Below are 26,641 nucleotides of genomic sequence, written 5' to 3' on the forward strand. Positions count from 1 at the left end.
GTTTCATTACTTTTTTATTTAAAAATTTTGCATGCGTTATGAATTGAACTATATATATTCTTTTAAAAAAAGAACGTAACAACTATTAAATGAAATAACAAGAGGTAAAATAATTTCTTAATGTAATCAATGCTACTTTTATTTACTTTCCAAAAATATAAATTTGAAAAGTAGGGGTGTCATGGATTTGGAAATTTGGTAAAATTAATACAACATGTGAAAATTATGTAAAAAGAACATTATATATATATATATATATATATTTTGTTAATGATAACTTTTGTTGCTTCTTTAGGTAATAAATGAATGACTACTTTTGAACATCAATATATATATATATATTATAAAGTGAGAAGAAAGTTAATCAAAGTCTTTGACATAATAGATAGTAAGAGTGGAAAAGCATATGAGATAATATATAATATTAATGTTTCATAATAGATAGTGAGGAATAATGAATTCGAGTTATATATTTTATGTATATGCACTACTTAGTTATTAAAATATAAAAACGATTGTTAAAAAAATACGAGTTTTATTTTTTATTTTTAATATATAATTTAATTCGTAGATATCTGATTATAATATATTATTTTTAAAAATAAATTAAAATTTTTGAAATTTATTGTAAAAATAACCTTAATTATTTTAATTTTTTAAAACTTCAAGTATTAAAGTTTCAAAATTAAGGCAGATAAATGATTTAAATCGCATTTAAACTTCGTAATCTTTCGAATTAAATAAATATAAGTTCATAATTTTTTTTTTTAAATAATAAAAATATTATTTTTCAATAAGAAAAAGCACGTTGATGATAAGGAATAAATTCAATGTCCTTATTCGTCTCTTGAGTCTTTCCAAATCCGCCTAATCGAAGTGAAAAAAATATCTTTTATAAAATGATCTTTTTCCCACTTTGAATTTTCTCTCCAGGACAAAGAAAAATATAATTTACAGATTCTCTAGGAATCCGAAGAAAAGATTCTTGTATTTGTAACTTTTTGATCCTCACTCACTCCAAAAAAAAACTTTTCTTACTGTCTCTTTCTTTTCTGTTCTTGGAAATTACGTTATTATCTTCACAGTTCAATCCACCATTCTTGACTGATGACCCATTCCTCGAATCTTCATCACTGTTTCTGTCCAATCCGGCATCTGGGTTGTGCTTGAATTGCTCAAAGAAGAAGAAGGAGAAGCAAGCAGAGTTAGAAACCAGAGGTTTCCATTCAGAGATTTCACTCATCACCATGAAAGCTCCACAAGAATCGCCAAGTACGATTCAAGAACTGCCTATAACGACCACGACGGCCACCACACCACCAGCTGTTATCACAAAAAAGAAACTGACTCTGATCCCTCTGATTTTCCTCATATATTTTGAAGTTGCAGGTGGTCCATTTGGTGAGGAGCCGGCTGTCCAGGCGGCGGGTCCGCTTCTAGCTCTCCTCGGCTTCCTCATCTTCCCTTTCATCTGGAGCGTCCCAGAAGCGCTGATAACCGCCGAGCTCTCCACTGCTTTCCCTGGAAATGGCGGTTTTGTGATCTGGGCTGAACGTGCTTTTGGCCCTTTTGCTGGATCCATGATGGGTTCATGGAAATTCCTCAGTGGAGTCGTCAATATTGCTTCTTTCCCAATCCTCTGTATTGACTATTTGAAGAGGATGATTCCTGCGTTGGAATCAGGCTGGCCTAGACAAATTTCAGTATTGATATCAACATTGCTTCTCTCTTTTCTCAACTATACAGGATTAACCATTGTTGGGTATACTTCTGTTTTTCTAGGCCTCGTCTCTCTTGCACCATTCATTATAATGTCCTTCATTGCTATCCCTAAAATCCGTCCCAACAGATGGATTGGGTTGCCCCAGAAAGGGGTAAAGAAAGATTGGACACTGTATTTCAATACCCTTTTCTGGAATCTGAATTTCTGGGACAGTGTTAGTACTGTTGCTGGTGAAGTAGATAAGCCTCAGAGAACCTTCCCTTTGGCTCTACTTACTGCTGTGATTTTCACTTGTCTGGCTTACTTGATTCCTCTCTTTGCTGTGATTGGTGCTGTTTCTGTCGATCAGACTGAATGGGAGTCAGGTTTCCATGCCATTGCTGCAGATATGCTAGGTGGGAAATGGCTGAAAATTTGGGTTGAAGTTGGTGCTGTGTTGTCTGGAATCGGGTTATATGAAGCTCAGTTAAGCAGCTGTGCCTATCAGGTTGAGGGCATGGCAACTTTAGGGCTTTTGCCAAAGGTTTTTGGTGTTAGATCCAGATGGTTCAATACTCCTTGGTTAGGGATATTGATTTCAACACTGATTACCCTTGCTGTCTCACATTTGGACTTTACAGACATCATTTCATCTGCAAATTTCTTGTATAGTTTGGGTATGTTGTTGGAATTTGCTTCGTTTATTTGGCTGAGAAGAAAGTTACCAGGACTGAAAAGACCTTTCAAAGTGCCATTAAATGTGCCGGGATTGCTGGTTATGTGTCTGATTCCATCTGTGTTTTTGACAGTCATAATGGTTTTTGGAACAAAAACTGTTTATCTGATGAGTGGATTAATGACTGTGGGTGCAATTGGATGGTATTTCTTGATGAAATTCTGCAAGTCAAAGAAGATTTTTAAGTTCAGCAATGGTGAGATTAATGAAGAATGGGGTTCAAAAGATTGATTTGGTTGATTCCTGTGGATGAATTCATTCATAACCTAAAGTTATTTGCAGGACAATTATGCTACATCTGCCATCAAATTGTGTATGACTATGCAGAAAATCAGTTGCTTGTATCAGGTTTAACCAGGCTTATCAGTTTAAACAAAAGGGAGATTTCTCTTCAGAAATACTGATATTTTCTTTTCTGGGTCCCTATATATATATATATATATATAAGAATTATGAATGTGTATTTGTATATATATATTATAATAATATAATAATCCTTTCTTTTTTTATCTCCTTGTTAGTTTCTCTCCATTGCTTTGCTGTTTTATGCACCAGTCAAAAAGCAGTAGGGTCTGCTGGGTTGGTAGATCTGTTGAATACCAGCATTCAAGCTGTTTCCATTGCCCACATTATATATACATGTAGATAAATATATATATATATATATATATATATATATATCTTGTTGAGAGTTTGACAGATGATATGGAGATCTTGATTCTCTATAAACCTGCTTTATGTAATTTAAATTCCTTCAAGTAAGGAAAGGATTATTTTTAATTTGTGACAGACCCACATGTAAAATATTATATTATATATATATATATATAGAGATATATTATTGTATGTAGATATTTTCATTTTTATATTATAATAAAGTATTGAACTTTATTGATTGTGGGGATAGATGTAATCATAGAATGGGCTACCATGCTTTGCATGAGATGATTTTTCTATTGTTTCATCTGTCAATTTCATTATCTAATTTCTTTGAATAAATTTTTCCAACTCCCATCACATATATCTATATATATATATACATATATAACCTTTAAAATTTTACAAATTATAAATTAATATTTTAAAATATATATATATGTGTGTGTGTGTGTGTGTGTTTTAAAAAATATACGAAAACATTATAATGAATAAAAAATATGATCACAATAACTCAACTAACGTGCCAACTTGTAGAATTTTCTCCCGCAAGCAAGAAACTTTCTGATCTCTCCGAGATTCTCTGAAAATCAATCCGAAAACCCGCCTGCAACGTCTTGATTCTCGAAGCATTCCAAAGATTCTGACCCGCCATGGGAGAAGGAGATTCCTCACAATCCCTTCTCGACCATGAACAGCAGCTTCCAGCTCCTCCCAAACACGCTAACAAGAAGCTATCCATCCTCCCCCTCGTCTTCCTCATCTACTTCGAGGTTTCCGGCGGCGCATACGGCGCGGAACCAGCCGTCGGCGCGGCGGGTCCCTTGCTCGCCATTCTCGGATTCCTTGTCTTCCCGTTCATCTGGAGCATTCCTGAAGCTCTTGTCACAGCAGAGCTCGCCACTGCATTTCCTGGCAATGGCGGGTACGTGATATGGGCCGACAAGGCATTCGGACCCTTCTTCGGATCCCTAATGGGTTGGTGGAAGTTCATCTCGGGTGCCATCAACTTGGCTTCTTACCCAATCCTCTGTGTAGATTATTTAAAATTGGCCATACCCATTTTCTCCTCCGGTTTCTGTAGGTACTCTTCAGTTTTAGCTGTAACCTGTGTGTTGTCTTTCTTGAATTACTCTGGTTTAGCCATTGTTGGTTACACTGCAGTGACTTTAGGGTTTATTTCTCTTCTTCCATTTGTGTTGTTGACGTTGATTTCAATCCCAAATATTGATCCGGGTAGGTGGGTTAGTTTAGGGCAGAGCGGGGTAAAGAAAGATTGGAGATTGTTCTTCAATACCCTTTTCTGGAATCTGAATTTCTGGGACAATGCCAGTACTTTAGCTGGTGAAGTTGAGCAGCCTCAGAGGACATACCCTAAAGCACTTTTCTTTGCTGGGTTAATCACTTGTTTGGCTTATCTTTTGCCCCTTTTGGCTGGCACAGGAGCTGTGACTTTAAACCAAGAAGATTGGGTTGATGGGTATTTTGCAAATATAGCCGAATTAATTGGTGGAAAATGGCTCAAAATCTGTGTTGAAATCGGTGCTTTCTTTTCAATTATAGGACTTTATGAAGCACAGTTAAGTAGCTGTGCATATCAGTTTCTGGGCATGGCTGATTTAGGGTTTTTGCCTGATTGTTTTGGAGTAAGATCAAAATGGTTTAACACTCCTTGGGTTGGGATTCTTGTAACTTCACTAATAGCACTCGGAGCTTCTTATCTGGAATTCTCAGACTTGATTTCTTCAGCAAATTTCTTGTATAGTTTAGGGATGCTGTTAGAATTTGCTTCATTTCTCTGGTTGAGGAGGAAGTTCCCAAATTTGGAAAGGCCATTTAGGGTTCCATTAGAGCTACCTGGTTTGGTGATTTTGTGTGTAATCCCATCCGGGTTTCTGGTGTATGTAATGGTTATTGGTACTAAAACTGTTCTTGTTGTTAGCCTTCTCCTTACTTCTTTTGGCATTGCTTGGTACTTCATTACAGAGCTCTGTAAATACAAGAAGTGGATTCAGTTCAAGATTACTGCAATGGAAAATTTGGACAATGAAGATGATGATGGGGATGGTGGTGATTTACACTAGAAACCCTGTTTGCAGATACACCACCTACTTTTTCTGTACAATATAATAAAGAAAAGTATATGTGTATTTTAACTCTTGGTTCATGTACAGCTGACCTGTTTGAGATGTAATAGAGAAGCTCAGCCATTTCTTAATTGTATGCCTTCCAATTAAGCTTCAACCCCAAGTATCCTAGTTAACAATATGTACATATATATATATATATATATGTTCATATGTATATCCTATTTGAAGCAATCTGCTTTCACTTCATCAACTGTTATTTAAGTTCCAGTTCTGGTTTATGATCTGTGCAGCAAGAAAATAGAAGTATCAATCATTCAATTATACAGAGGTCGACGAAAATACTATATATATATATTAATTATAATATAATATAAATAAGTTCTAAACGAGAATATATATAAATACAATTTGATTTAAACTCGTAAGCAGGAATTATTAAATAAGAAATCAAAGATGAGATATCTTAACATGATTAGGGAAAGAACCATACTTATTCCTTAGCTTGGAGAAAAGGGTCATAAGGAGAAGCTATAACTATCTATATCAATTGATACAAATTCATATTATGGTGACAAACCACATATACATATACATATACATATATATATACATATATATATATATATATACATAGAGTGCTGGAGCCAAGAAGCAATATGGGCCGCCTTCCCTTTTGATCCCCAAAAAATATATGTTTGTGTATGGATAATTTATACATACAGCCTAATTTAAGATACATATATGTTAAGAGTTATTATCCATGTATAACATGCATGATATGTGTAAGTAGATATAGAGCCTAAATTATAATTTTTCATTTAAAAGTAATAAAAAAATGTTGTACATATATTAATTTGTAGTATGTGTAGGTATATATATTATATTTTAAGCAATAAGAAATATTTAAAGAAATATATATATATATATATATATATATATATTGCATGACGTAGAAGGGTGGCCATATTGAAATTGTAATATTGATATGAGATAGACAAAATGTATGACATAATTGATGAGCTAATCATTCAATTTATATATGTGTGTATATATGCTCATATATATATATACATGTGTGTGTGTATAAATTTAAACTTTTAGAAGATTATTGAATTAGTAGTAGTTTGCCGTCGAGATACAATATATATGTGTGTGTATATGCGCATATGTATGTACACACACACACACATATAAATAATAAAGTAGAAAAAAAAAAAGGTGTAGGCAAACCGGCCATGCAATGATCATTTGCCGAATGATGTTACAAAAATATATATACATACATATATATATATATATGATTTCCCATCTTTAAGTCATTATGTATACATACATTAAATTTATCCTCTTATTTTTAATTATTTATAAATTAAGTGAAAGAAAAATACTCAATTTTCATTTTTCAAAAAATAATTACTTGATTACGGCACGTGTCAGTGATTTGACACGTGCCTAATCCATTGTTTGTCCTTATCCTCATCGCTAGTGAAAAACACGGCCACTTATCAAATCCTTCTAGACCGTCGAGATATTTTACACAACGTCACCCACGTCACTTAACACGTGGCATCCATTTATAAGACGCTGAAAACGTTCCGTTATCTAACGGACGCTTATAAAAAGAGGCTTCTCGGGACCCGGGAAGAAACGCACCGGAAGAAACCTTCTGAGACAAGTGTGCTTTCCAAAAATGGAAGGATCCGAATTTCCCGAGTTAATCCCCGGTTTGCCCGAAGAACTGGGTCTCGAGTGCTTAACTCGTTTGCCTTACTCAGCTCACGGAGTCGCCTCCCAGGTGTGTCGTCGGTGGCGATTATTGCTCAAGAGCAAAGAGTTTTACTACCATAGAAAGAAGCATGGGTATACGCGTAAGCTTGCTTGTTTGGTTCAGTCTACTGGAGTCGTCGTCGTCTCATGTGGGGGGATGAAACAGAGTGGGTCACCGAGTTACGGCATCACCGTCTTCGACCCGGTGAGTCGAACCTGCGAGCGACTCCCTCCCATACCGAAATACCCAAACGGGTTGCCTTTGTTCTGTCAAGTGGCGAGCTCTGAAGGGAAGCTTGTACTCACGGGGGGATGGGACCCGGTGAGTTATGAACCGGTTAAGGACGTTTTCGTTTACGATTTCACTATTCGGCGATGGAAGCAAGGGAAGGAAATGGCGGGAAAGCGGTCGTTCTTCGCAATCGGAGCGTGCTCGGGTCGGGTTTTAGTTGCAGGCGGACACGACGAGAACAAGAACGCGATTTCATCCGGGTGGGTTTATGACGTGAATCGAAACGAGTGGAGTGAGTTGCCGCCGCTGAGTCAAGAGCGAGACGAGTGCGAGGGGTTGGTGATAGGAGACGAGTTTTGGGTGGTGAGCGGGTACGGGACAGAAACGCAGGGAGCGTTCGAGGGGAGCGCGGAGGTTTACGGAATCGGGTCGGGCGAGTGGAGGAGGGTGGAGGGAGTTTGGGAGGCGGGTCGGTGCCCGAAATCATGTGTCGGGGTGGGGAAAGACGGGGGACTAGTGAACTTGGGGGAGTTGGACCCGGTGGTTCGGGTCGGGGTATGCGGGGTGATGATGGGGAATCGGGTACTGGTTACGGGATCCGAATACGAGGGAGCTGCGCAGGGGTTTTACACGGCGGAGATGGTAGAAGGGCAAAATGGTAAAATTGAAAGGATTGATACGGGTGATGGGTTCTCGGGTTTCGTTCAATCGGGTTGCTGTGTGGAAATTTAACAAATGATAACGAGGCATAAACGACAAAACCATTTTGTGTAAATCTTTTTTTTTTTTTTTAAATCAGAAAATATATTAAGAGGTATATAAGCAACTTTCTATAGTCAATGTATATAAATTATTTTTACACTAAGCATTTTATAGCATCCAGTCTTAAAGTTCATGAATTTAAACTTTATTAAAAACTTAAATTTTATTACCCTATACATATATTATTTGCTTATATAGTTTTATTAAAATTTGAATTGTGGGTGTATTAACAATAATCAGTAATCGAACTTATAATATTTTAATTCGATCTTTTCGGTCTATAATTTTTATTTCAATGGATTTAGTTTATTAACACATTATGAACTTTAATAACTAAATTGAACTAAATAAATCTAGTGATAATCAAATTCTCTTAGTGAAATAACTATAACGAATTACAAACTCGATTTAGTTTTTTGTTCCCGAAAAATCTAAAGTCTTCAATAAATCAAGAACAGGAAGATCATGACCATGATTGTCTTTAAAAAGTTTTGAAGCAATGAAACTTGTTCAAGATCAAGCAATGTCACAACGAAACCAAGAACATCTCAACAAAAAAAAAATGAAGTTAAAGAATTCTTTGTGTGTAAAAATAATAGATATATATATATGTAGTTTATATCCACACTCAATATACTTGTTTATGAAGACACAAAAGTTCAATCATTATACTAACTAGTCAGGAAATCATAATACAATCAAGAGGATTCTCAAATTTAGAAGTCATCTACAAAAGGAAACAAAGTTCAGTATAACTAAAAAGAAGAAAGAGTTTGAGCAACAAGGGCTAGGATTCAAGAGTTTCCAGAAAAGAAATGGAGTCCTGCATAAGGTGAAGAAATCTAATTTTGATTGGTAACACGCTAATTACTAAACCTAACTACTTAGCTAACGATTTTTCAAGTATTTTTAGGTAACAACAACTTCCTAACAGGTTAAGCAATCTCATTACAGATTGATTAACTCCTATTTAACATATAGAGGTTCTGCAGATATATAAAAATAAAATAAAGAGAACTACCAAGGTGTCAGTTACTTCAATTGAGTAAAAGCTTTGAGATTGAATTTTTACTCGTACCTACTAAGAAGCGACTAACGAAAATAAAATAACGTTATAAGGAACTTGTAATTACATTACAATGGTTTATCACAGTAAATAGTAATTCATCATAATCTCCTCACTGCGTTAAGAGGTGGATAGTATATAAACCTAGAATAGAACTACTTTTTGGTTTGCAAGAACTTTACTACCCTTTTTTTAGAATGAAAAAGCGGAGCAAAAGTTCTGGTTATTAGTTAGTTCAGTTTTCAGATCATCACCTAGTCAAGAGAATCAGAACTAAAGAGTTCCTGATTGTCAGTGTTCAAATTAGTATGTCATTTTAAAGGTTAAGAATCATTATGGCAATCCTGCTAGAACATAACTAGGAATATACAGTTGCTACTATAACCTTTTTTCTTTCATTTTCAATGGAACTGAACTGAGCAAAGAGGTTGATTGGTCATAAATCAATATACCTATACCTATATATGCTCATGAAGAAATACATGCTCTTGTCTATGCGTGGACATATATCTGTCTAAATTCATGCACGGGCAGATGAATAAAAGCGATTGTCAAGTAAGTAGACATACCTGTACATTTGAGAAGTGGCTCGAGTTGCAAAAAATTGCTGAGTTGAAAATTTCACTGAGTATAAAATCCTCGGTTCGAGTTTTAGCATGTTCCACTTGTTATTCAGGTAGTCTCATGCCATCACGATCGAGTTTAGGGGGACAATGACCTCCACCAATCGTGTTCCTTTTAATATAAATGTTTCAACACCAACACATAAAAAAACACACGCATACAATCAAGTGAGGTTGTCAGCAAAGAAAAGAATCGTTGGAAATTTTTGGAACATAACAATAGCTATGCGTCTATATAAATAAGCTATGCATGATGACTAAGCTACATTCCATTTATTTAAAGTTCTTCGTTAATCCACTAAATACACTAGTCCACAGCTTCTCATGGCTCCAGTCACTCCCGCACCAATCAAGGACTCCTTCGACATTGTTGATTTTGTCTTATACCAAGGCAATGGAGTGAAAGGTCTCTCTGAATTGGGCATCAAGTCTCTGCCTGACCAGTTCATTCAACCGTTAGAGGATAGGCCTATTGTCAATGAGGACAACGACAACATACCTCAAGAATCTGCTAAACACCCAAAGTATATCAGCAATAAAAGGGTGGGTAGCAATTGTGGTAGACTCAGTCAGCAAGTAATTGAAGCCATTATCCCATTTTCAGTAAGCAGTTAAAGCCATTATTCTATTTATTGCTTAAAAGTAGGAATTAGCAGTTGTATTTTTATTGTATTTAAACTCTTTCTAAGCAGGAAGGAAGGAGGCAATTTTTGAGTTAAAAAAATCTTGTGGTTTATTCTCGCCCGAAGAGAATTTCTTTATTAATTTACTTTAACTTCTGATTGGGACCTATCAGAATCCATACCTGTTATTGATATGTCAATCATGGCATATCCATTGATGTAATTGAAAATGTTCAAAATGCAACTCATCAATTCTATGGATTACCATCAGAAGAAAAGAGAAAGTACTCTAAGGAGTTTTCACCATCTAATAGTGTGCGGCTTGGTAGTAGCCTTAGACCTGTAGCAAAGAAAGCACTGGAGTGGAAAGATTACCTCAGCCTCTTCTATGTTTCTGATAATGAGGCCTTTGAATTATGGCCTCCTGTCTGCCGGTAAATGTTTTAAACTTAGCATTTGTATGGATGCTTTAGACAAAATATTGTAAATGACATGATGAATAAGGATTTTCTTGTAGGGACCAAGTGCTGGAATACATGAAGAGCTCGAAAATTCTTATCAGAAGACTACTGCAGGTGCTAATGAAGAGACTCAACGTGAATGAGATTGATGAAACAAAAGTGCTTATGTTGATAGGTTCTGTGAGAATCAACCTTAACTACTAACTCCATTTGTCCCAACCCAGAACTTACAGTAGGAGTAGGTCACCGCTCAGATGTCTCCACCATCACTATCCTCCTCCAAGATGATATAGGTGGACTTTATGTCAGAGGAAACAATGATGACAATAGCTGGATTCATGTCCCACCCATTTATGGCTCCCTTGTCATTAATGTTGGTGATGCACTGCAAATAATGAGCAACGGCTGCTACAGGAGCGTGGAGCTCTGCGTGGTTGCCAACAAAAGCAAAAACAGGATCTCAGTTCCCATCTTTGTCAACCCAGGACCACAAGACATAATCTGTCCTCTTCCTGAAGCCCTTGCAAGTGGAGAGAAACCCATCAACAAGCAAGTTCTTTATTCAGATTATGTCAAGCATTTCTTCAAGAAGGCACACGACGGGAAGAAAAACCAAAATATATGTAAGAGGCAGAGACATGTATTACTCAGAGGCATGTCCCCAACTCATAAATCTTTTCTCTACCTGAGAATTTTCTTTGCACCATCACCCTTCTTGCTTTTAGGAAAAGTCTTTTTGATTCAGACTTCTAACAACATAACATTTTTTAAGCAAAATGAACTAGCAACAAATAAAACAGTAGCTTAACAATAAGCACTAATATTGTCTACCTGCTGAGACAAGAGGCAGATGAAAAATAGATGAAAACCTAAAGTAATTTAATTTAAACTGCTAATAGCGATATCATTTGCAGCAACCATGAATAGGCATCAAGGAGACAAGACAATACCATTTAGGATCACGTGATTTCCAAGTATGTAGCCTGAAACCTATAGGAGTGGCACTCGACAGTCATCCATAGTAACAACAGAAGACTCTGTTTAGTACAAAAAGAAAATCTCAATTGATGGCCTATTCGTGCCTTCTTCAGTACCTTGTCATTTTATCACACACTTACGATTCCATCTCTATAGGGTAGTCAACATATTTTGACCAAATATTGCAGATGAAAGAGCTTGGGTGGGTGAAAATCTTAAATGCATAATAAAGAGAAAAATAAAGAAAAATAATTCATGCTTACTGATGTACATTCTTCAATAACAAATTCAGTTCTGAAATCGTTAATATCAAGTAATAACAATAACAATGGTGATGATGAGATAAGTCTGTATTTTCATCAAATTTCTTACACTCACAACTTAATCTACAAACAGATTCTCACCAGATTTTCAAGGGCATCCTACTTAGAATTTTAAAGAAAGCAGCGGAGAGAATCGGCAAGAAGATTTTCTAGAAAAGGAAACAATAACCAATTCCGTGGAAAATCTAAATCCAATTGAGTTCACATCACGCCTTATCAAAAATGAAAATTCGAGATCAAGTGAATGATTCCTATGCGTATTCATTGTCAAAACAAAGCTTACCCAAAATTAAGCAAGCTCCCAACTCCCAGACAGCTTTCAACCTTAAAACTGAATCAACTGAATCAATTACAATCTGGTTTGTTCCATCCCACACGGATGATTCAATAGAAAGCATGACGTCGACCATCCGATTTTCAGCTCATGCATACTCAAATATTTCAAAAAATGGATACTGATTTTGGCTTTGGCATTTCATCAAACACTTGGCACGGAAAAAAAAAAGGGTATTGATTGAAACCTGAGTCTGAAACAAATAGACTATTCAAAGAGTAGAAGGCTTACAACCGAGAGGAATTCAACTATATGCAATCACCTTCTTATCAGGTGCTTCAATGGAACCAGTGCTCTTATTGTCCTTTTTCCTCTTTTCAGTATCACCCCCCTTCTTCTGAGCAGCTTCGTCTTTGTCTTTTGCTTCATCGTGTGGCCTTTCACATGTCGTCTTTCATGGGCTAACACATGGCCTTTGATCCATGTCCATGGACTGAATTTTGGAATTTAATAATAAATCTTTAATTATTTATGTATAAAAAATTATGTTTGTGTGAATTTTTAAGATGTGTGTGGATGACTTTCATGACAATTTATTCATATATGATACCGTAATGAAAAAATTCTACTGTGTTTGAAGAAATTATGTATTGAAGTATGGTAATGCAGTTATTTTTATTGAATTAATAGAATAGTAGGATAGAATTAAATAACTTTGACTAATTATATGATTTACAAAATTTAAATGCTCAATAGGAGTGTATATATATATATGCGTAGGCATTATCTGTTCCTATGATCATCATGCCTATACATGAAATTTAATGAGAGAAATGAAGACCTTTGACTATATATAGAAGTAGATGCACTGTAAATATTTTACTTGAACAAATACATGCAGCACCCAGTAGAACCATTCCCACCTAACCTCAAACATGACATGACACATGTTCATATACACACGCAAGCGCACATATATATATATATATATGCACACATATACAATACACAGTAGATACGTACTTCTGAAAATATTTTATTTCAATAAAAATATGGAAAAAACACCCTAACCTACCACACATAAACATGCATGCACGAGCCAGAAAAAATTAATTTGATGGTTGTGCCCTTCTCCCACATAGAGAAGATAAAAAGTCCTTGAGTTAACTGCAGCTTTCACAGAAGTTCTTTAAAGGCTAAGGAAAAAAGGTATACATACATGAAAATACTGTATATAAAATAAATACAAAACACTTTGTACCATTTACCTTGAACTAATAAAATATTTAAAACAGTCAATTTCTTTTTTTCCTTGTTACTTTCTTGTTATTTGTACAAATAAAAGATATTGCTTTTTTCCCTTATTTTAGAAAAATTTCTATCCATATGTTCATTGGGTTGACATATGCATATATATATGTGTGTGTGTGTGTGTGTGTGTGTGTAAAAGTCATGCACAGTTAATACTTACACAAGTAAGAAAGGCATGCTTATTGCCAAGTGAGCTGGTGAGCCAAGAGAAGAGCACTTGAAAATTTTATAAAAAATGACAAATAAGCAACACGTATATAAGTACCTGTGCATGACAAATAAGCTGCACCACCATTTCTTCAAAGCGCTTCTTTGCTCTTGTAAGTCTACCTTGCTTACTATATCTCATGGCTCCAACCATTTCGTTACCAATCACAGACTCCTCAGAGATCAGAGATTTTGTTCTAAACCAAGGTAATGGAGTGAAAGGTCTCTCCGAATTAGGCCTCAAATCTCTGCCTGAGCAATACATCCAACCATTAGAGGAGAGGATCATTGTCAATGAGGACAACAACATACCTCAAGAATCCATACCCATCATTGATATGTCTAACTGGGAGGACCCAGAAGTTGCAAATGCAATTTGTGATGCAGCAGAGAAGTGGGGATTTTTTCAAGTTGTCAATCATGGAGTGCCCACTGATGTGCTTGAAAATGTCCAGAATGCAACTCATCAGTTCTATGGGTTACCGTCAGAGGAAAAGAGAAAGTACTCTAAGGAGTTTTCACCATCTAATAGTGTGCGGTTTGGTAGTAGCTTTAGTCCTGTAGCAGAGAAAGCCTTGGAGTGGAAAGATTACCTCAGCCTCTTCTATGTTTCTGATGATGAGGCTTTTGAATTGTGGCCTCCTGTCTGCAGGTAAATGTTTTAAACTTAGCATTTATATGGATGCTTTAAACAAAAGTATTGTAAATGAAGTAATGAATAAGGATTTGCTTGTAGGAATCAAGTGCTGGAACACATGAAGAGCTCGAAAATTCTTATCAGAAGACTACTGCAGGTGCTAATGAAGAGACTCAATGTGAATGAGATTGATGAAACAAAAGAACTTATGTTGATGGGTTCTGTGAGAATCAACCTTAACTACTACCCTATTTGTCCCAACCCTGAACTTACAGTAGGAGTAGGTCGCCACTCAGATGTATCCACCCTCACTATCCTCCTCCAAGATGATATAGGTGGACTTTATGTCAGAGGAAACAATGATGACTGGATTCATGTCCCACCCATTTATGGCTCCCTTGTCATCAATGTTGGTGATGCATTGCAAATAATGAGCAATGGCCGGTACAAGAGCGTGGAGCACCGTGTGGTTGCCAATGGAAGCAGGAACAGGATCTCCATTCCTATCTTTGTCAACCCAAGACCGCAGGACATAATCTGTCCTTTTCCTGAAGCACTTGCAAGTGGAGAGAAACCCATCTACAAGCAGGTTCTTTATTCAGAGTACGTCAAGCATTTCTTCAAGAAGGCACATGATGGAAAGAAAACTGTCGACTTTGCGAAGATATGATACGCCTCAATCTAGCAGATAAAACTTCATCCTCCTGCTGAAATAAACCATATAATATGAAAAATCGTTTATGTTTCTTTTACGTTAAAAATAAACCATAGAGTGTAAGATGATGCAGACATGTTTTAGTCGAACAGAGACGTGTCCTGAACTCGTAAATCTGCCTTCTACCTGAGAATTTTCTGTGTCACAATCCCTTGTTTTCGGAAATGAAAAGAAAAACTTGTGGTATTCATACTTCTAACTGCACCATATCATTTTGCAAGCAAAATAAATAGCAAGACATCAAATATTAGCCTAACTATAAGTACCGAAATTATCCACTAGGCAGAAAAAAAAAATAGATGATAACTTTAATTAACTGAACTTAAACTGCTAGTCATGATGCAATTTCCAACAACCACGAGTAGATATCACCAAGACAAAACCAATTTAGGGATTTTATGACGTCCAAGTACGTAGCCTTCATAATGGCGCTTGACAGCCATTCATAGTGGTAGCAGAAATATTTGTTTAGTACCAAAAAGAATCTCAACCTATGGCCTCTCCTAGCCTCTTTCAATACCTTTGAGCATGAAATGGTTTTGCAGAGCTCCAATGCTAGATTCAGAAGTTGTGGTTTGAACATTTTAATTATAGGGCAGTTTTTAATCAAAGCTGTAGACGAAGCTTTAATTGAAATATTGTTCAGGGAGGGGCAAGATTAGTTCATAGCATCATGGATTGGATCTCCTCAAATTTGTTCCTGATAGCTAAAAGATAGATTGTAACTGAGTTAACTTGCTGCACTCTTCCACTGAATTCATCACTTATAAATCCTGAAAACTCCTATACAGTTCTGCAACAAAATTCTCCCAGTTCAAAACATTCTATTGCACTTACCAACACTGGTTCCAAGTCTAGACCGTCTTATCATGAAACAAGGTTGCCACTTCAACATTTGATCCTCAGTATAGCTTAAACCTGCGCATATTTCTGGCAACTCCTTGTTCGAGCATTACAGTTAGTCTCGTTGAACAAGAGAATCCCTATTCGAGGAACATTGTTCTCTAGATAGGTCCTGGTAGAAAAACATGACAGTAGATACTCTTACCAGCCTACTTAGGTCCTTCTCATTGAAGGAAAACCAGGAGATAGAAATGGACGCATCATATTCACCAAAATGCTCAAGTTGTTGCTTGAGTCAAGATTGAGTTTCCTGTTGCATCTTTTACAACAAATGGGTGGTTGCTTGTCAAGAACCACATACCCAAGTCATCTTTTCAAGGTGATGTTCTCCACAGAATCATTAAATTGCTGCAAGTGTTGAATATCAGACATACTGGATTCCCCTTCATTCTCTGCCAATGCAGCTACGGATGTGTGTGTCTTGCTTAAAGGTCATGTTCCTTGGACATGAAGCTGGAAATGAACAGATATACAGAAGAATAAAAAAAGAGGGGATGAGATATTTCAAAAGATAGTAAGAACCCAGGAGAATAAGATACAGCATATATAAAGGTAAAATGCTTCAAAATATAATAGTTATCGGGCTATATAAGATACAGCATATATAGATATGCAAACTAGGCAAAACAGAAATGGAAACAGCACGGAAATGAAACAGAACAAGGCCAGTTGGTCGATTTTCATTGTTAGCTAAAAGAAAAAAAAAAGGACAATTAAGTGATACTGAGAAGACAATCTAAAATTAACAGAGTATGCTTATCTCAGCTGAGGACCTGAAATCACACCATTTCCTGGTATGCAGGCAGTCCCTTTAGCTGTCTGTCAGTTGCTCCCAGGTAGAGGTAATAGACCTTTAGCAGTCATTCCTTAGCATGCAGGTTCCCTTCAGCAGTCTGTCAGTTGTATTCACCATGTTCACCAACAAAGGATTATTATCTGTGAAAACAAATAAACATAGAACGTGATCTAGTAGTCAAATGCTTGAGATAGGATTGTTAACGTAGTAAATTAGGTTACAGGTATGAGGGTAAATTACACCATTTGTCATTAATTACAATTTACTTTCTATTTCCTTTTCCGTCCCAAAAAACTGTATAGTATATACTGTAATATTTAATAAAATATTTATACATCAAAATCATTCTTAACATGATATCAGAGGTATAAAAAAAATATCTTAATTTTTTCACAAATCCTAAACTAGCTTTATTGCTAGAATAAAAAAAAGGAGAACCATAAAGCCAAATCTGGCCTTCATAGCCAGCCTCCATAACCACAAGCCAGAAAATATCCCTGCTGCACCAGAAAACAGCCATGACACGCCAGAAAACAGCCTGTTCCAGTGCATGCTATTTCAGAAAAAGAAACTCTGTTTCACCTCTGTTTTTTCACCCTTGTTTCAGCCAGAAAAGCAGCCAGCCCCGGCCTCTGTTTTGGGCTGCTCAGCTGCACACTCTCTTTTTGCTCTGCTTCGACCACACGCTCTGTTTCGCGTGCACAGCACCTGTTTTTGTGCTCTGTTTTGTTCTATTTCAACTCTGTTTCACCTCCTGTTCTGCTCTGTTTCTGCCATGTTCTACAGTAAAAACGCAGTCCGTCTCAAGAATTTTGTGGAAAAGATTATATATATTAGTTTTTTGCAGAATTAAATCCTGAATACAATCAAGTACCACAAGACATAATCGTTCCTCTTCCGGAAGCACTTGCAACTGGACAGAAACCTATCTACAAGCAAGTTCTATATTCAGATTGTGTTAGACATTTCTTCAAGAAGGCACATAGTGGGAAGAAAACTGTGGATGTTGCCAAAATATGATGTGTCTCAATCTAGCAGATAAAGCTTTGTTATTCTGATGAAAATAAACCACAGCATATGTGAAATTATTCAGGCCTGTTTAAGCTTGAAAATAAGCCATAGGATAAGAGGATGTAAATCTGTTCTACTTGAACAGAGACATGTCCCAATCTCATAAATATGTCCTCTACCTGAGAGTTCTTTTGTACCATAATCTTTCTTGTTTTAGAAGAAGCCTTTATAATTCAGAGTTTCTAACGACACCATGTCATTTGTAAACAAAATGAACTAGTAAGACATGAAATATTAGCTTAACTATAAGAACTAAAATCATCCACCCCCCAGGACAAAGAGAAGGAAAATAGACGCATCGCCTTAAGCAATTAAATTGAAACCGCTAGTCATGATAAAATTTGCAGCAACCATAAATATCACATGAGAGAATCCAAGATAGTATCATTTTGGCATTACATGATGTCCAACTATGTAGCTTGAAATGTAAAATAATTGCACTTCAGAGCCATTTCGTTTTATTCACGTACTTATTGACCCATTTCATAATAATGTCTTAACATGAATGACGAATATATACATTTCAACCAAACATTGTAGATGTTGCCTCTAGATTCTACTTCGAACAGAGAGCTCTTGCTTTATTTGATCTTTCAAGATTCTTCTTAGTAACTTGTTTGAGGCTGTTCGAGGAAACTCTATGACAGACTTAACAATGCTCACCTGCTCATTAATCAACAATCATATCAGCCCTTTGAAAAAATGGCATCGTTTGTGTTTAAACATTACTATGGAAGTGAAAAGATATTGTTTTTGCTTAATATGTCATACGGAGTTAATTACACTTCTGACAGAATTTTTCAAAATGGATAGGTAAGATTTTAACCCTGGAAAGCAGAAAATACATTCTGCATCACTTTATAGCTTAAGCCATTGTGTAAACTCTAGTTTTTTCATGGATTCATGACTGGTACAGCTGACCAAAAGTGAAGAAAAGAACCAAAAACATTCATTAGTGTCAAACCTTGAACAGAGGGTTGAGGTTCTTCTGAATAGCTTTCGAGAATATGATCTTCAATTCTTCTGGTTTTCTATCATGTCTATTCTTCAGTATCACAAAGATTACCAACAGTTCTGGACCACCATCTTGTGACGCTACACTGACTGCAGCTGTCTCCAAGACACAATCATCTGCCTGGTTACATACTCGTTCAATCTCAACAGAACTTGTCTGCATATCAATAAAGAAAAATAAGATGCCTCAATTCCTATAGTTATCTATATGTCTCAACTCAAGACTTAAGAGCCAATTGGTGAAGAATCAAAAACCTGCCTCAAACTTGTTACAGGAAACTGTATTTTGATATTGAAAAAACCATAAAAAAGCTAACACAAAGGTTAGAGAAACTCGGAATATAATACCTTAATCCCTCCAAGATTCATGGTGTCATCAGCCCTTCCCTGTACGGTGAAATAGCCTCCAACAGTTCTTTTAACAATGTCCCCGTGTCTTCTTAGGCACTGCCAATATACATGCCAATGTATAAAAAATTCCTTGCAAGATATCACTGTTTCCCGGTTTCATGTGATTAATTTACAGCGACTGTTAAATAATTCTTTAACTGCTACCAATTATTAATGCACAGGAGTTCAAACATAACAAAAAATGATGATCCTCGGGTTGGATTAGTTTGACCTTCAATGCAACAAAGCAGATAAAAATGGAAATAGAATCAGAGAACAAACAGATTTACACGTAAGCTATGGCCTATTACATTGAAGACATGAACACTCCAACGCTTCTCTAAGAAGGTATAGACATTTTGAAGTCCCTCTATTCCCAGCTTCTTTGATTTCAAACCGACACCGCCTGACCTGAATCAGGTTCTTAAAATTACATGCTTGATAGCAGGAATGTATAATATGCCCGAACAAATATATTTCTTGAAAAACTCAAAGATTCAAGACCTGCTCTCCTACGAATATAAGCCACCTAATTGAACCAAATGTCCCATGAAAGAGACCTTTGCTCCATGTAATGTGTTAACAAGTTTGAGCCAAAGCAAAAAAGGTTATCATCAATGTAATACCACGAGCCATTCCAAAAGTACCATTGCTCTTCAGATCACTGAACCTACAAGTATATTATGTCACTCTCTGCAAAGAGATTACAAATGACATAATGTGGGATGTCAAGTTTACGGTTTAAAAGGTTCAACAAATTTATATATGATTTCGTAATACTTGCATAAATTACTAGAACTAAGAAAAAATAGGTCCCGAGGCAAGTGTTTAAAAAGAGGTCTATCCTTACCATTCCTTGGTACATAGGCATTCCCTTAAAGTAGACATCATCATGATCAGCATTAAGTAGCCTGTCGGTTGCTCCTAGATATAGAGGGAATAGACCCACTTCACCAACACAGGGTTGATTATCTGGCTGCCAAAACCAATCAAAGATAATAAATAAAATACACAGAACATAAATAGAGTTTATTGACTTGTGATAAATAATCAGAATGCAATGAGGTTCCAGCATCATAATAAAGTCAAAGGTTGATTTGCAATAATTTATTAACCACACCGCAGTCAGAATCTTTTCAGTATATGATCTTACATAAGGTATTCCAAACTCATCAAAGATGACTAAGCCCACTGCCATTGCCACAGTACTAAATGCTCCAAAAGCTTGTGGCTGCAACAGACTCCCCTGGATGTATGCTGATGCAAGTTCTGAGCCTCCACAACATTCAATAACAGGCTTATAGTAAGCTTTAGAGGACAGCCAGAGGTCATCATCAACATTGGAGGCTTCACCAGTTGAACCAAGGGTGCTGCAAATGCATGCTTCCAAGTCTCTATAATTTGCAAACATTTCTATATATACTAGAGTTCGAGAAGAAGATTACTTTATCTTTGTCCAATCTAAGCCTTTCATACAGTTAGTACTCTTCCAAGTTTTTACCAAGCTTGGAACTGTACCCAAAATAGTCACTCCAGAATCCTGGACAATATAGCAGAAGAAGAAAATTAATGCTTTGGCGAGCAAGTTACATGTTGCTCTTAATTCTGTAAAGAATATAGTGGCTACATTCTTGGGTCTTAAGAACAGTAGCATATGCAAACAGACAGAAGTTTAAGACTACCTAATCCTCCCCCTTCTAGAACCCACCCTGGCTGCGGGAAGATGAACACTAAAACTGATACTTCAACTAAAAAAAATAACGACAATGCAGTTATCACCTGAACAAATTTTCCAAATCCACGGCCAAGAGGAGATCCATGAAAAAGAGCAAGAGTTGCACCATTAAGAAAGCATGAGAACATTAAAATTGGTCCCATCACCCATCCCAGATTTGTAGGCCAGCAGTAAACATCTCCAACTTGAATATCAAAATGACACCATACATCAGATGCACATCGAATTGCCGAAAGTTGTGTCCATGGAATGGCCTTGGGTTCTCCTGATAAAAAACAAGGGACATGACTACAGAGTCATTTATTGAACAACTAAGGAAGTATAGAAATAACTATATATGCAAACGGAAGAATTCATCTACCTGTGGTTCCAGATGAAAAGAGAATGTTAATCACAGAGTCTACTGATTGATATACTGGAGAATAATGATTTGGTCTAGCACAAAGAAAACACTATAAAGTTAAGTTGTTAAATTACAACGTTGGATGGAAAAGTAATCAGAGAAGCCATACAAACATCTTGTCCTGATAAAATTAACAGCTCTTGATAGTAATTGCTGCAGTGTACCTTGGATAGTGATTGGTGCTTGAAAGAAAATCTCTCCATGATAGGTCTTGATACCTTAATTTAATGCCAACATTATTCCCACTGACAGGAAGTACAATAGCTTTAGGCGCAGAAGCTTCTACCACTCGACTGCAAAACCAAAAAAAAAGCCATGATGATTTTATTGCAATACTGATAAATACCAAATCTGTTATGTATTGGTTATTTGTTTTTAGATTTGATATGTAGGAGGAATACAATTAACAGCTATCGGTAAAAGCACAAGATTAGAGAGGCGGACTGGGTAAGAGCAGTCCTAAATCCAAAGTTTCTCCCTACCACAACCAAAAAGTTTAGAAAAGGGACGTGATATCTACAGCAGACAGTGAGAGGTGGTTTTACCTGTATAAAGGAATTTTCTGACCTCCTCTTAGTATAAAATCCTGAAAACAATGAATCAAAGTCAAAAGTGTATTAATATTAGACCTACTAAAGAGAGACTGCTCAATTTATATACATATAAATGGAGAAATAAAATTTGATATCTTCAAGGTGATAAAATTCTAAATAAAAAAAAAGTTCATCAGCCATGAATCGGTTAAGATTGAACAACATTGGAGCCAAGCAGAATGCCTTGAAATTTCATTCTCATTCATTTTATTGGAGTTAGCAGATCATTGCATAACAATTGATAGACATGCAAATATTTTAGCAATGAAGTTACGTCCAGCAGTTTATCAAAAGGCTGTAAAGTGTCAGGCCCAACTGAGTTGACGTTCTCAGCTCCTCCCCAGTGACATATTAGTTACAACATACACAGAGCATCACCTGAGTAAAGATGCCCTTCGCATTAACAACATGTAAGCGGGTTGCTATTTCTTTTGCTGCAAAGCTATCAGCTATTGATACAACAACATATCCGGCTAATATAATTGCCAGGTATACAATAACAGCATTGACTGTCATTGGCATCGCAATTGCAATTGCATCACCCTTTGAAAATGTCGCATCCAACGCATTTGCAACCAACCTGTAAATCATGCCTAACAACATAAGGAAAGCTTAAAGAACACAATTAATAATTAGACTAGATGTTTTTCTGCATTCCTTTACACCAACTTTTCAAAAGAATAGTGTTTTACAAAAACTATTTGATATGAAAAGTATAGAAGATTAAATAGTTTACGCTTAGAATACATACCATACTAAACTCTCAACTAAAAAAAATTAAAAAAAAAACATGGCGGGCATACATTACTTGTTCTCTAAGTTCCTTCAAAGTCATGCAATTAATTTTGGAATCATCACTGCCTTCATCTCTCCATCTGACAGCCAAACTGTTGTCATCTTTTCTGGGATGATCTGTGGGTATCAAACAACATTCAGCAATATTTAGAGTTGATCCTGGAAGCCATGTTCCTCCACGCTTCGACTTGTCATCGGTATCCAGAATGCATTTTGGGATTTGATGAAACATAACTGAAAGCTCTTTCAGAACAAGTGACCAATAAGCCTGGAAATCATTCAAAAACATTAAGTTCAGAAGAAAGATTTTCCTTGGAACTTACTAATTATTATTCTGCATTAAGGAAATGTATTATCTATAATAACTTACTTCTGGATTGTTAACTGAGAATTCCCTAAAGAGGCTATAGCTTGCTATAGGGTCTTTGTATGAAGTCCCAAAAATCTTTGAACCATGAGTTTCCATTAGTCGTCCTAAGTTTGTTTGTTTAGACTGAGAACTGCAAATTGGGAAGAAATATTAATAAGTGATGAAATCTATGAAGACCTGACCTTAAATGACCCCCTAGTTTTTCACTGCAATATCTCTCAGAGCGAAAATTAATCATATATTTTTTAAAAGTTTTAAGTTTTGAGGAAAATTGGAAACAGTCAATTATTTCAAATATCAGAACCATTGATATAGCACTTTTTATTGAGCGGGACAATTGACTCCACTTGATTTTGGTAAAAAAGATCATGGAATTCAGAAAGAAACAAAATTTCTTGTACATTGAGAAGTACTATATGCATGGGTATGTCGCTTTTAAAGAGGGAAAAAAATAGAAAAATGATTGCAAAAAATCAAATCAAAACTCCATGTGAGTAGAATTCCCTAACCAGTATCTCATTTTAGGAAGATTTATTTCTAATATTAAGATAGTCGATGAGCGATTTCTCGATATTCCCCTTCAAGCTGGTGAATATATATTTTTCATTCTCAGCTTGGAGATAAGTCCTTAGAACATCACACTACTGAGTCCTTTTGTTAGCACATATGCAAATTGACCATTAGTTGAGATGTAAAGTACAAATCAATTCATTATCCAATTTTTCCATGATTATGTGTGGATCTATTTCAATGTGTCTCACTCTATCATATTGCATAGGTGAGCAATGTAAACATTTGACTTGCGCCCATAAATAATCTTATAGGCCATTCCCATCTGATCCTTTAGTCCTCCAAAACTATCCTAAGCCATAATAATCACCCAACATTTTTGTCATCACCCTGAACACTGCTTCTGCATTAGTAACCACATTCTTCTTTTTCCTAATCCGTAGTCAACCGCCTATCAACTAGCGGACATGCATAATCTGCATTAGGATATACCTAGGACTAATTTAATGTTCGTTTCCAAAAAAATTCCTTTCCTCGATCTTCTTAACCAGTCAACAGTTACATATCAAATTTCTCTGGAACAAATTTGGGAAAAGAAAGCATTGCCTCTCTGTATGGAACGCAGCCTGGGGCAAATCCTACTTTTAACAACTTAAGATGACAATGGAGAATTACAGTTAACGGCTGCCCCTATGACTTCAGGAGAACAAATCAAATAACCACACGAGATACTGACTGACTCAAACACAATTTTCTTACTTTTTGTTCTCAAGACAACAGTCACTACCCAGAGGTACACTTAATCAAATTCATAGTTTTAATATATTAAATCTTATTAACCATTTTTAAATTTATGTATCACAAAAATGTCTTAATGCTTTTTAAAAAATTAACACCATTTAGATGAACTATCTGTAGATACAAAGTTATTTTATCTTCCTACCCATATTTTAATCACCAAAAGTATTTTACTTAAATATTTCTAATTTTTTAGAATTAAATTTTTATTCTAATTCACAATATCACGGAAAATATATATATATATATATATAATTAAAACAGTAACTGAACTGTTCCAAATAAAATTGCTAGTTCTTAAGACTACATATAGCTTGTTTTTTTTTTTTTCTTCATTAAACATGAACTAGTTAGTTTTTTTCTAAAAGATATCTATATGTTTTTAATTTCTAAATATCCTACAAATGTTTAAAATTAAAAAAGAAAATCAAATTAAGGAAAAAAAGTTGGAAAAATTATGACATAATATGTTAAAAATTAATGATCTTATATACATGATTAGGAAAAAAGTATGGGTGTTGAATTGCTATGAAAAAGAGTACAAATTGCAGTATACAAATTATAACTTGTTCATAAATTTATAAGTTGATTTGATAAAAGAAAAATTTCCGAGAATATTTTAATATTCTAACTTAATTTATTCAAATAAGATTTCAGAAAAAGTATTAGCCATTTGTTAATGTATTCTTCTTATTATTTTCATCATCTTCTTAATCTATAATTTTTTATTCAAAAAACTACTTCATCATCCTTGTAATTTAACCAATTAGCGAACTACAGCACAGTTAAGAAACGTGATAATATATTCAAATACGAATGATACAAATCTGAATTTTTTTTTAATAGTATATTGAAGAGTTAATATATATTTTGATTTAAATCCTTTCACATAGAGTTACAAGACGAGTATCGGGTACTTACAGAGAAGGGAACCAGTAGCGAGGAGGGCCGTTGACGGACTCATCCCAATCCGCATATACAGAGTAGTAAACCAGCCGGTGCACCTCGTGAGGATACCACGGCTTCAGAACTCGCCGATCCACCACCTCTCGCCACACGTCCCTCGCATCCGCCGACGACGATGTCGTTTTGGCTTCTGCATCCGAAATTGCTCCTCTTATGAGCCGATTAACTTCCTCCGCTTCCCCCATTGCTAGCCCTGCCTTCACATAATCCTCCACGCCTACTTCTGCAATCCTCTTCTTCATCGTCGTCGTCTTCCCCGTCTCTCTCTGAGTTTGCAGAATTTGTAGAGAGTGATTGTAGGTAGGTGAGTGAATACGGTTTTGATGAACCACGTGATGGCAGTAACTGCGAAAGCTCGTTTGAACAACCAACCCTCAAATTTAACAAATAATATTTTTAGAATTAATTTTCACAAATTTAATAATAAACAAAATAAAAAAAAATAATTATAATAATTTAAAATTAAATATATATATATATATGTAATATAAAAATTATAAAATATAATTACTCTAATAATTAAAATATTTATATTTTATTTGAATTTTACGTTAAATTTGCTTAATTAATATAATTAAAATAAATTATTTAATATTTTTTTCTTTTAAAAAAATACAAATCCAATTAATGCATCAATTTAATAATATAGTTTTAAAATATATATATATATAATATGATATTTAAAATTATATTATTTAAAGTATAATAATAAAATTTTAATATAAAAATATATATACTAAATATTCAATTTCCATCACTACAAGTTAATGATTTTTCAAATTGATTGATTTTTTTTATATATTTTTATGAATATCCGTTGGTCTTTAACTTAATTTTATATTTAATTAATGTTCTTTCAAAATAATAAATGTGTACGTTGCAATATATATATATATATATGTATGTATGTATGAAGACATAATATTTGAAAATTATGGGATAATTATGATAGCAAATTATTGCAATACAAGAATGATGGTTTATACCATTCTAAGACTAGAAAAAATCATATTTTTCTGATCATATATAAGCATATGATATATATATACATATATATACATACATGCTTGTTTGAAAAGGAATTTGTGCTGAAGATGATAACTTACTGGCTGATATAATTAAGATATGTACTT

At 35.2% G+C, this 26,641-nt stretch overlaps 4 protein-coding genes and 2 pseudogenes across 8 annotated transcripts; 5 read left to right on the forward strand and 1 right to left on the reverse strand.

The window, feature by feature from the left end:
- The first annotated feature begins 894 nt into the window (after positions 1–894).
- On the forward strand, positions 895–2,947 carry LOC110809595 (putative polyamine transporter At3g13620). Its single transcript, XM_022035476.2, has one exon. The coding sequence runs from the start codon at positions 1,248–1,250 to the stop codon at positions 2,667–2,669; it is 1,422 nt and encodes a 473-aa protein (XP_021891168.2). The 5' UTR covers positions 895–1,247; the 3' UTR covers positions 2,670–2,947.
- Positions 2,948–3,509: 562 nt separating this feature from the next.
- LOC110809594 (putative polyamine transporter At3g13620 pseudogene) lies at positions 3,510–5,463 on the forward strand (annotated as a pseudogene).
- Positions 5,464–6,817: 1,354 nt separating this feature from the next.
- LOC110809596 (F-box/kelch-repeat protein SKIP20-like) lies at positions 6,818–8,083 on the forward strand. Its single transcript, XM_022035477.2, has one exon. It carries the CDS (start codon positions 6,876–6,878, stop codon positions 7,914–7,916), a length of 1,041 nt encoding a protein of 346 aa, XP_021891169.2. The 5' UTR covers positions 6,818–6,875; the 3' UTR covers positions 7,917–8,083.
- Positions 8,084–9,959: 1,876 nt separating this feature from the next.
- On the forward strand, positions 9,960–12,755 carry LOC110809534 (feruloyl CoA ortho-hydroxylase 1-like; annotated as a pseudogene).
- Positions 12,669–25,867, reverse strand: AAE18 (acyl-activating enzyme 18). 5 transcript variants are annotated; one of them, XM_088222390.1, is made up of 21 exons: positions 25,464–25,867; positions 23,235–23,364; positions 22,873–23,132; positions 22,448–22,649; positions 22,022–22,062; positions 21,641–21,769; positions 21,435–21,508; positions 21,118–21,338; positions 20,784–20,878; positions 20,492–20,708; positions 20,189–20,314; positions 19,297–19,395; positions 18,899–19,105; positions 17,738–17,792; positions 17,446–17,643; positions 16,841–17,003; positions 14,723–16,520; positions 14,335–14,458; positions 14,140–14,252; positions 13,871–14,064; positions 12,669–12,787 (listed from the first exon to the last, which is right to left on the reverse strand). In XM_088222390.1, the coding sequence occupies exons 1-15, from the start codon at positions 25,748–25,750 to the stop codon at positions 17,600–17,602; spliced, it is 2,187 nt and encodes a 728-aa protein (XP_088078516.1). In that variant the 5' UTR covers positions 25,751–25,867; the 3' UTR covers positions 12,669–12,787; positions 13,871–14,064; positions 14,140–14,252; positions 14,335–14,458; positions 14,723–16,520; positions 16,841–17,003; positions 17,446–17,599. The 5 variants fall into 5 exon arrangements, with proteins under 5 accessions (XP_088078516.1, XP_088078517.1, XP_088078515.1 ...); XM_088222391.1 differs by having other exon boundaries at positions 17,738–17,805; XM_088222389.1 differs by lacking the exon at positions 17,738–17,792 and adding an exon at positions 18,455–18,597 and having other exon boundaries at positions 25,464–25,866.
- On the forward strand, positions 13,939–15,119 carry LOC110809597 (feruloyl CoA ortho-hydroxylase 1-like). The gene is made up of 2 exons (XM_022035478.2): positions 13,939–14,464; positions 14,549–15,119. Exons 1-2 carry the CDS (start codon positions 13,953–13,955, stop codon positions 15,117–15,119), a joined length of 1,083 nt encoding a protein of 360 aa, XP_021891170.2. The 5' UTR covers positions 13,939–13,952.
- Positions 25,868–26,641: the final 774 nt, after the last annotated feature.

Source organism: Carica papaya, chromosome 6 (genome assembly GCF_054855325.1).
Source record: "Carica papaya isolate Zhongbai chromosome 6, ASM5485532v1, whole genome shotgun sequence".
Lineage (NCBI taxonomy): Eukaryota > Viridiplantae > Streptophyta > Magnoliopsida > Brassicales > Caricaceae > Carica > Carica papaya.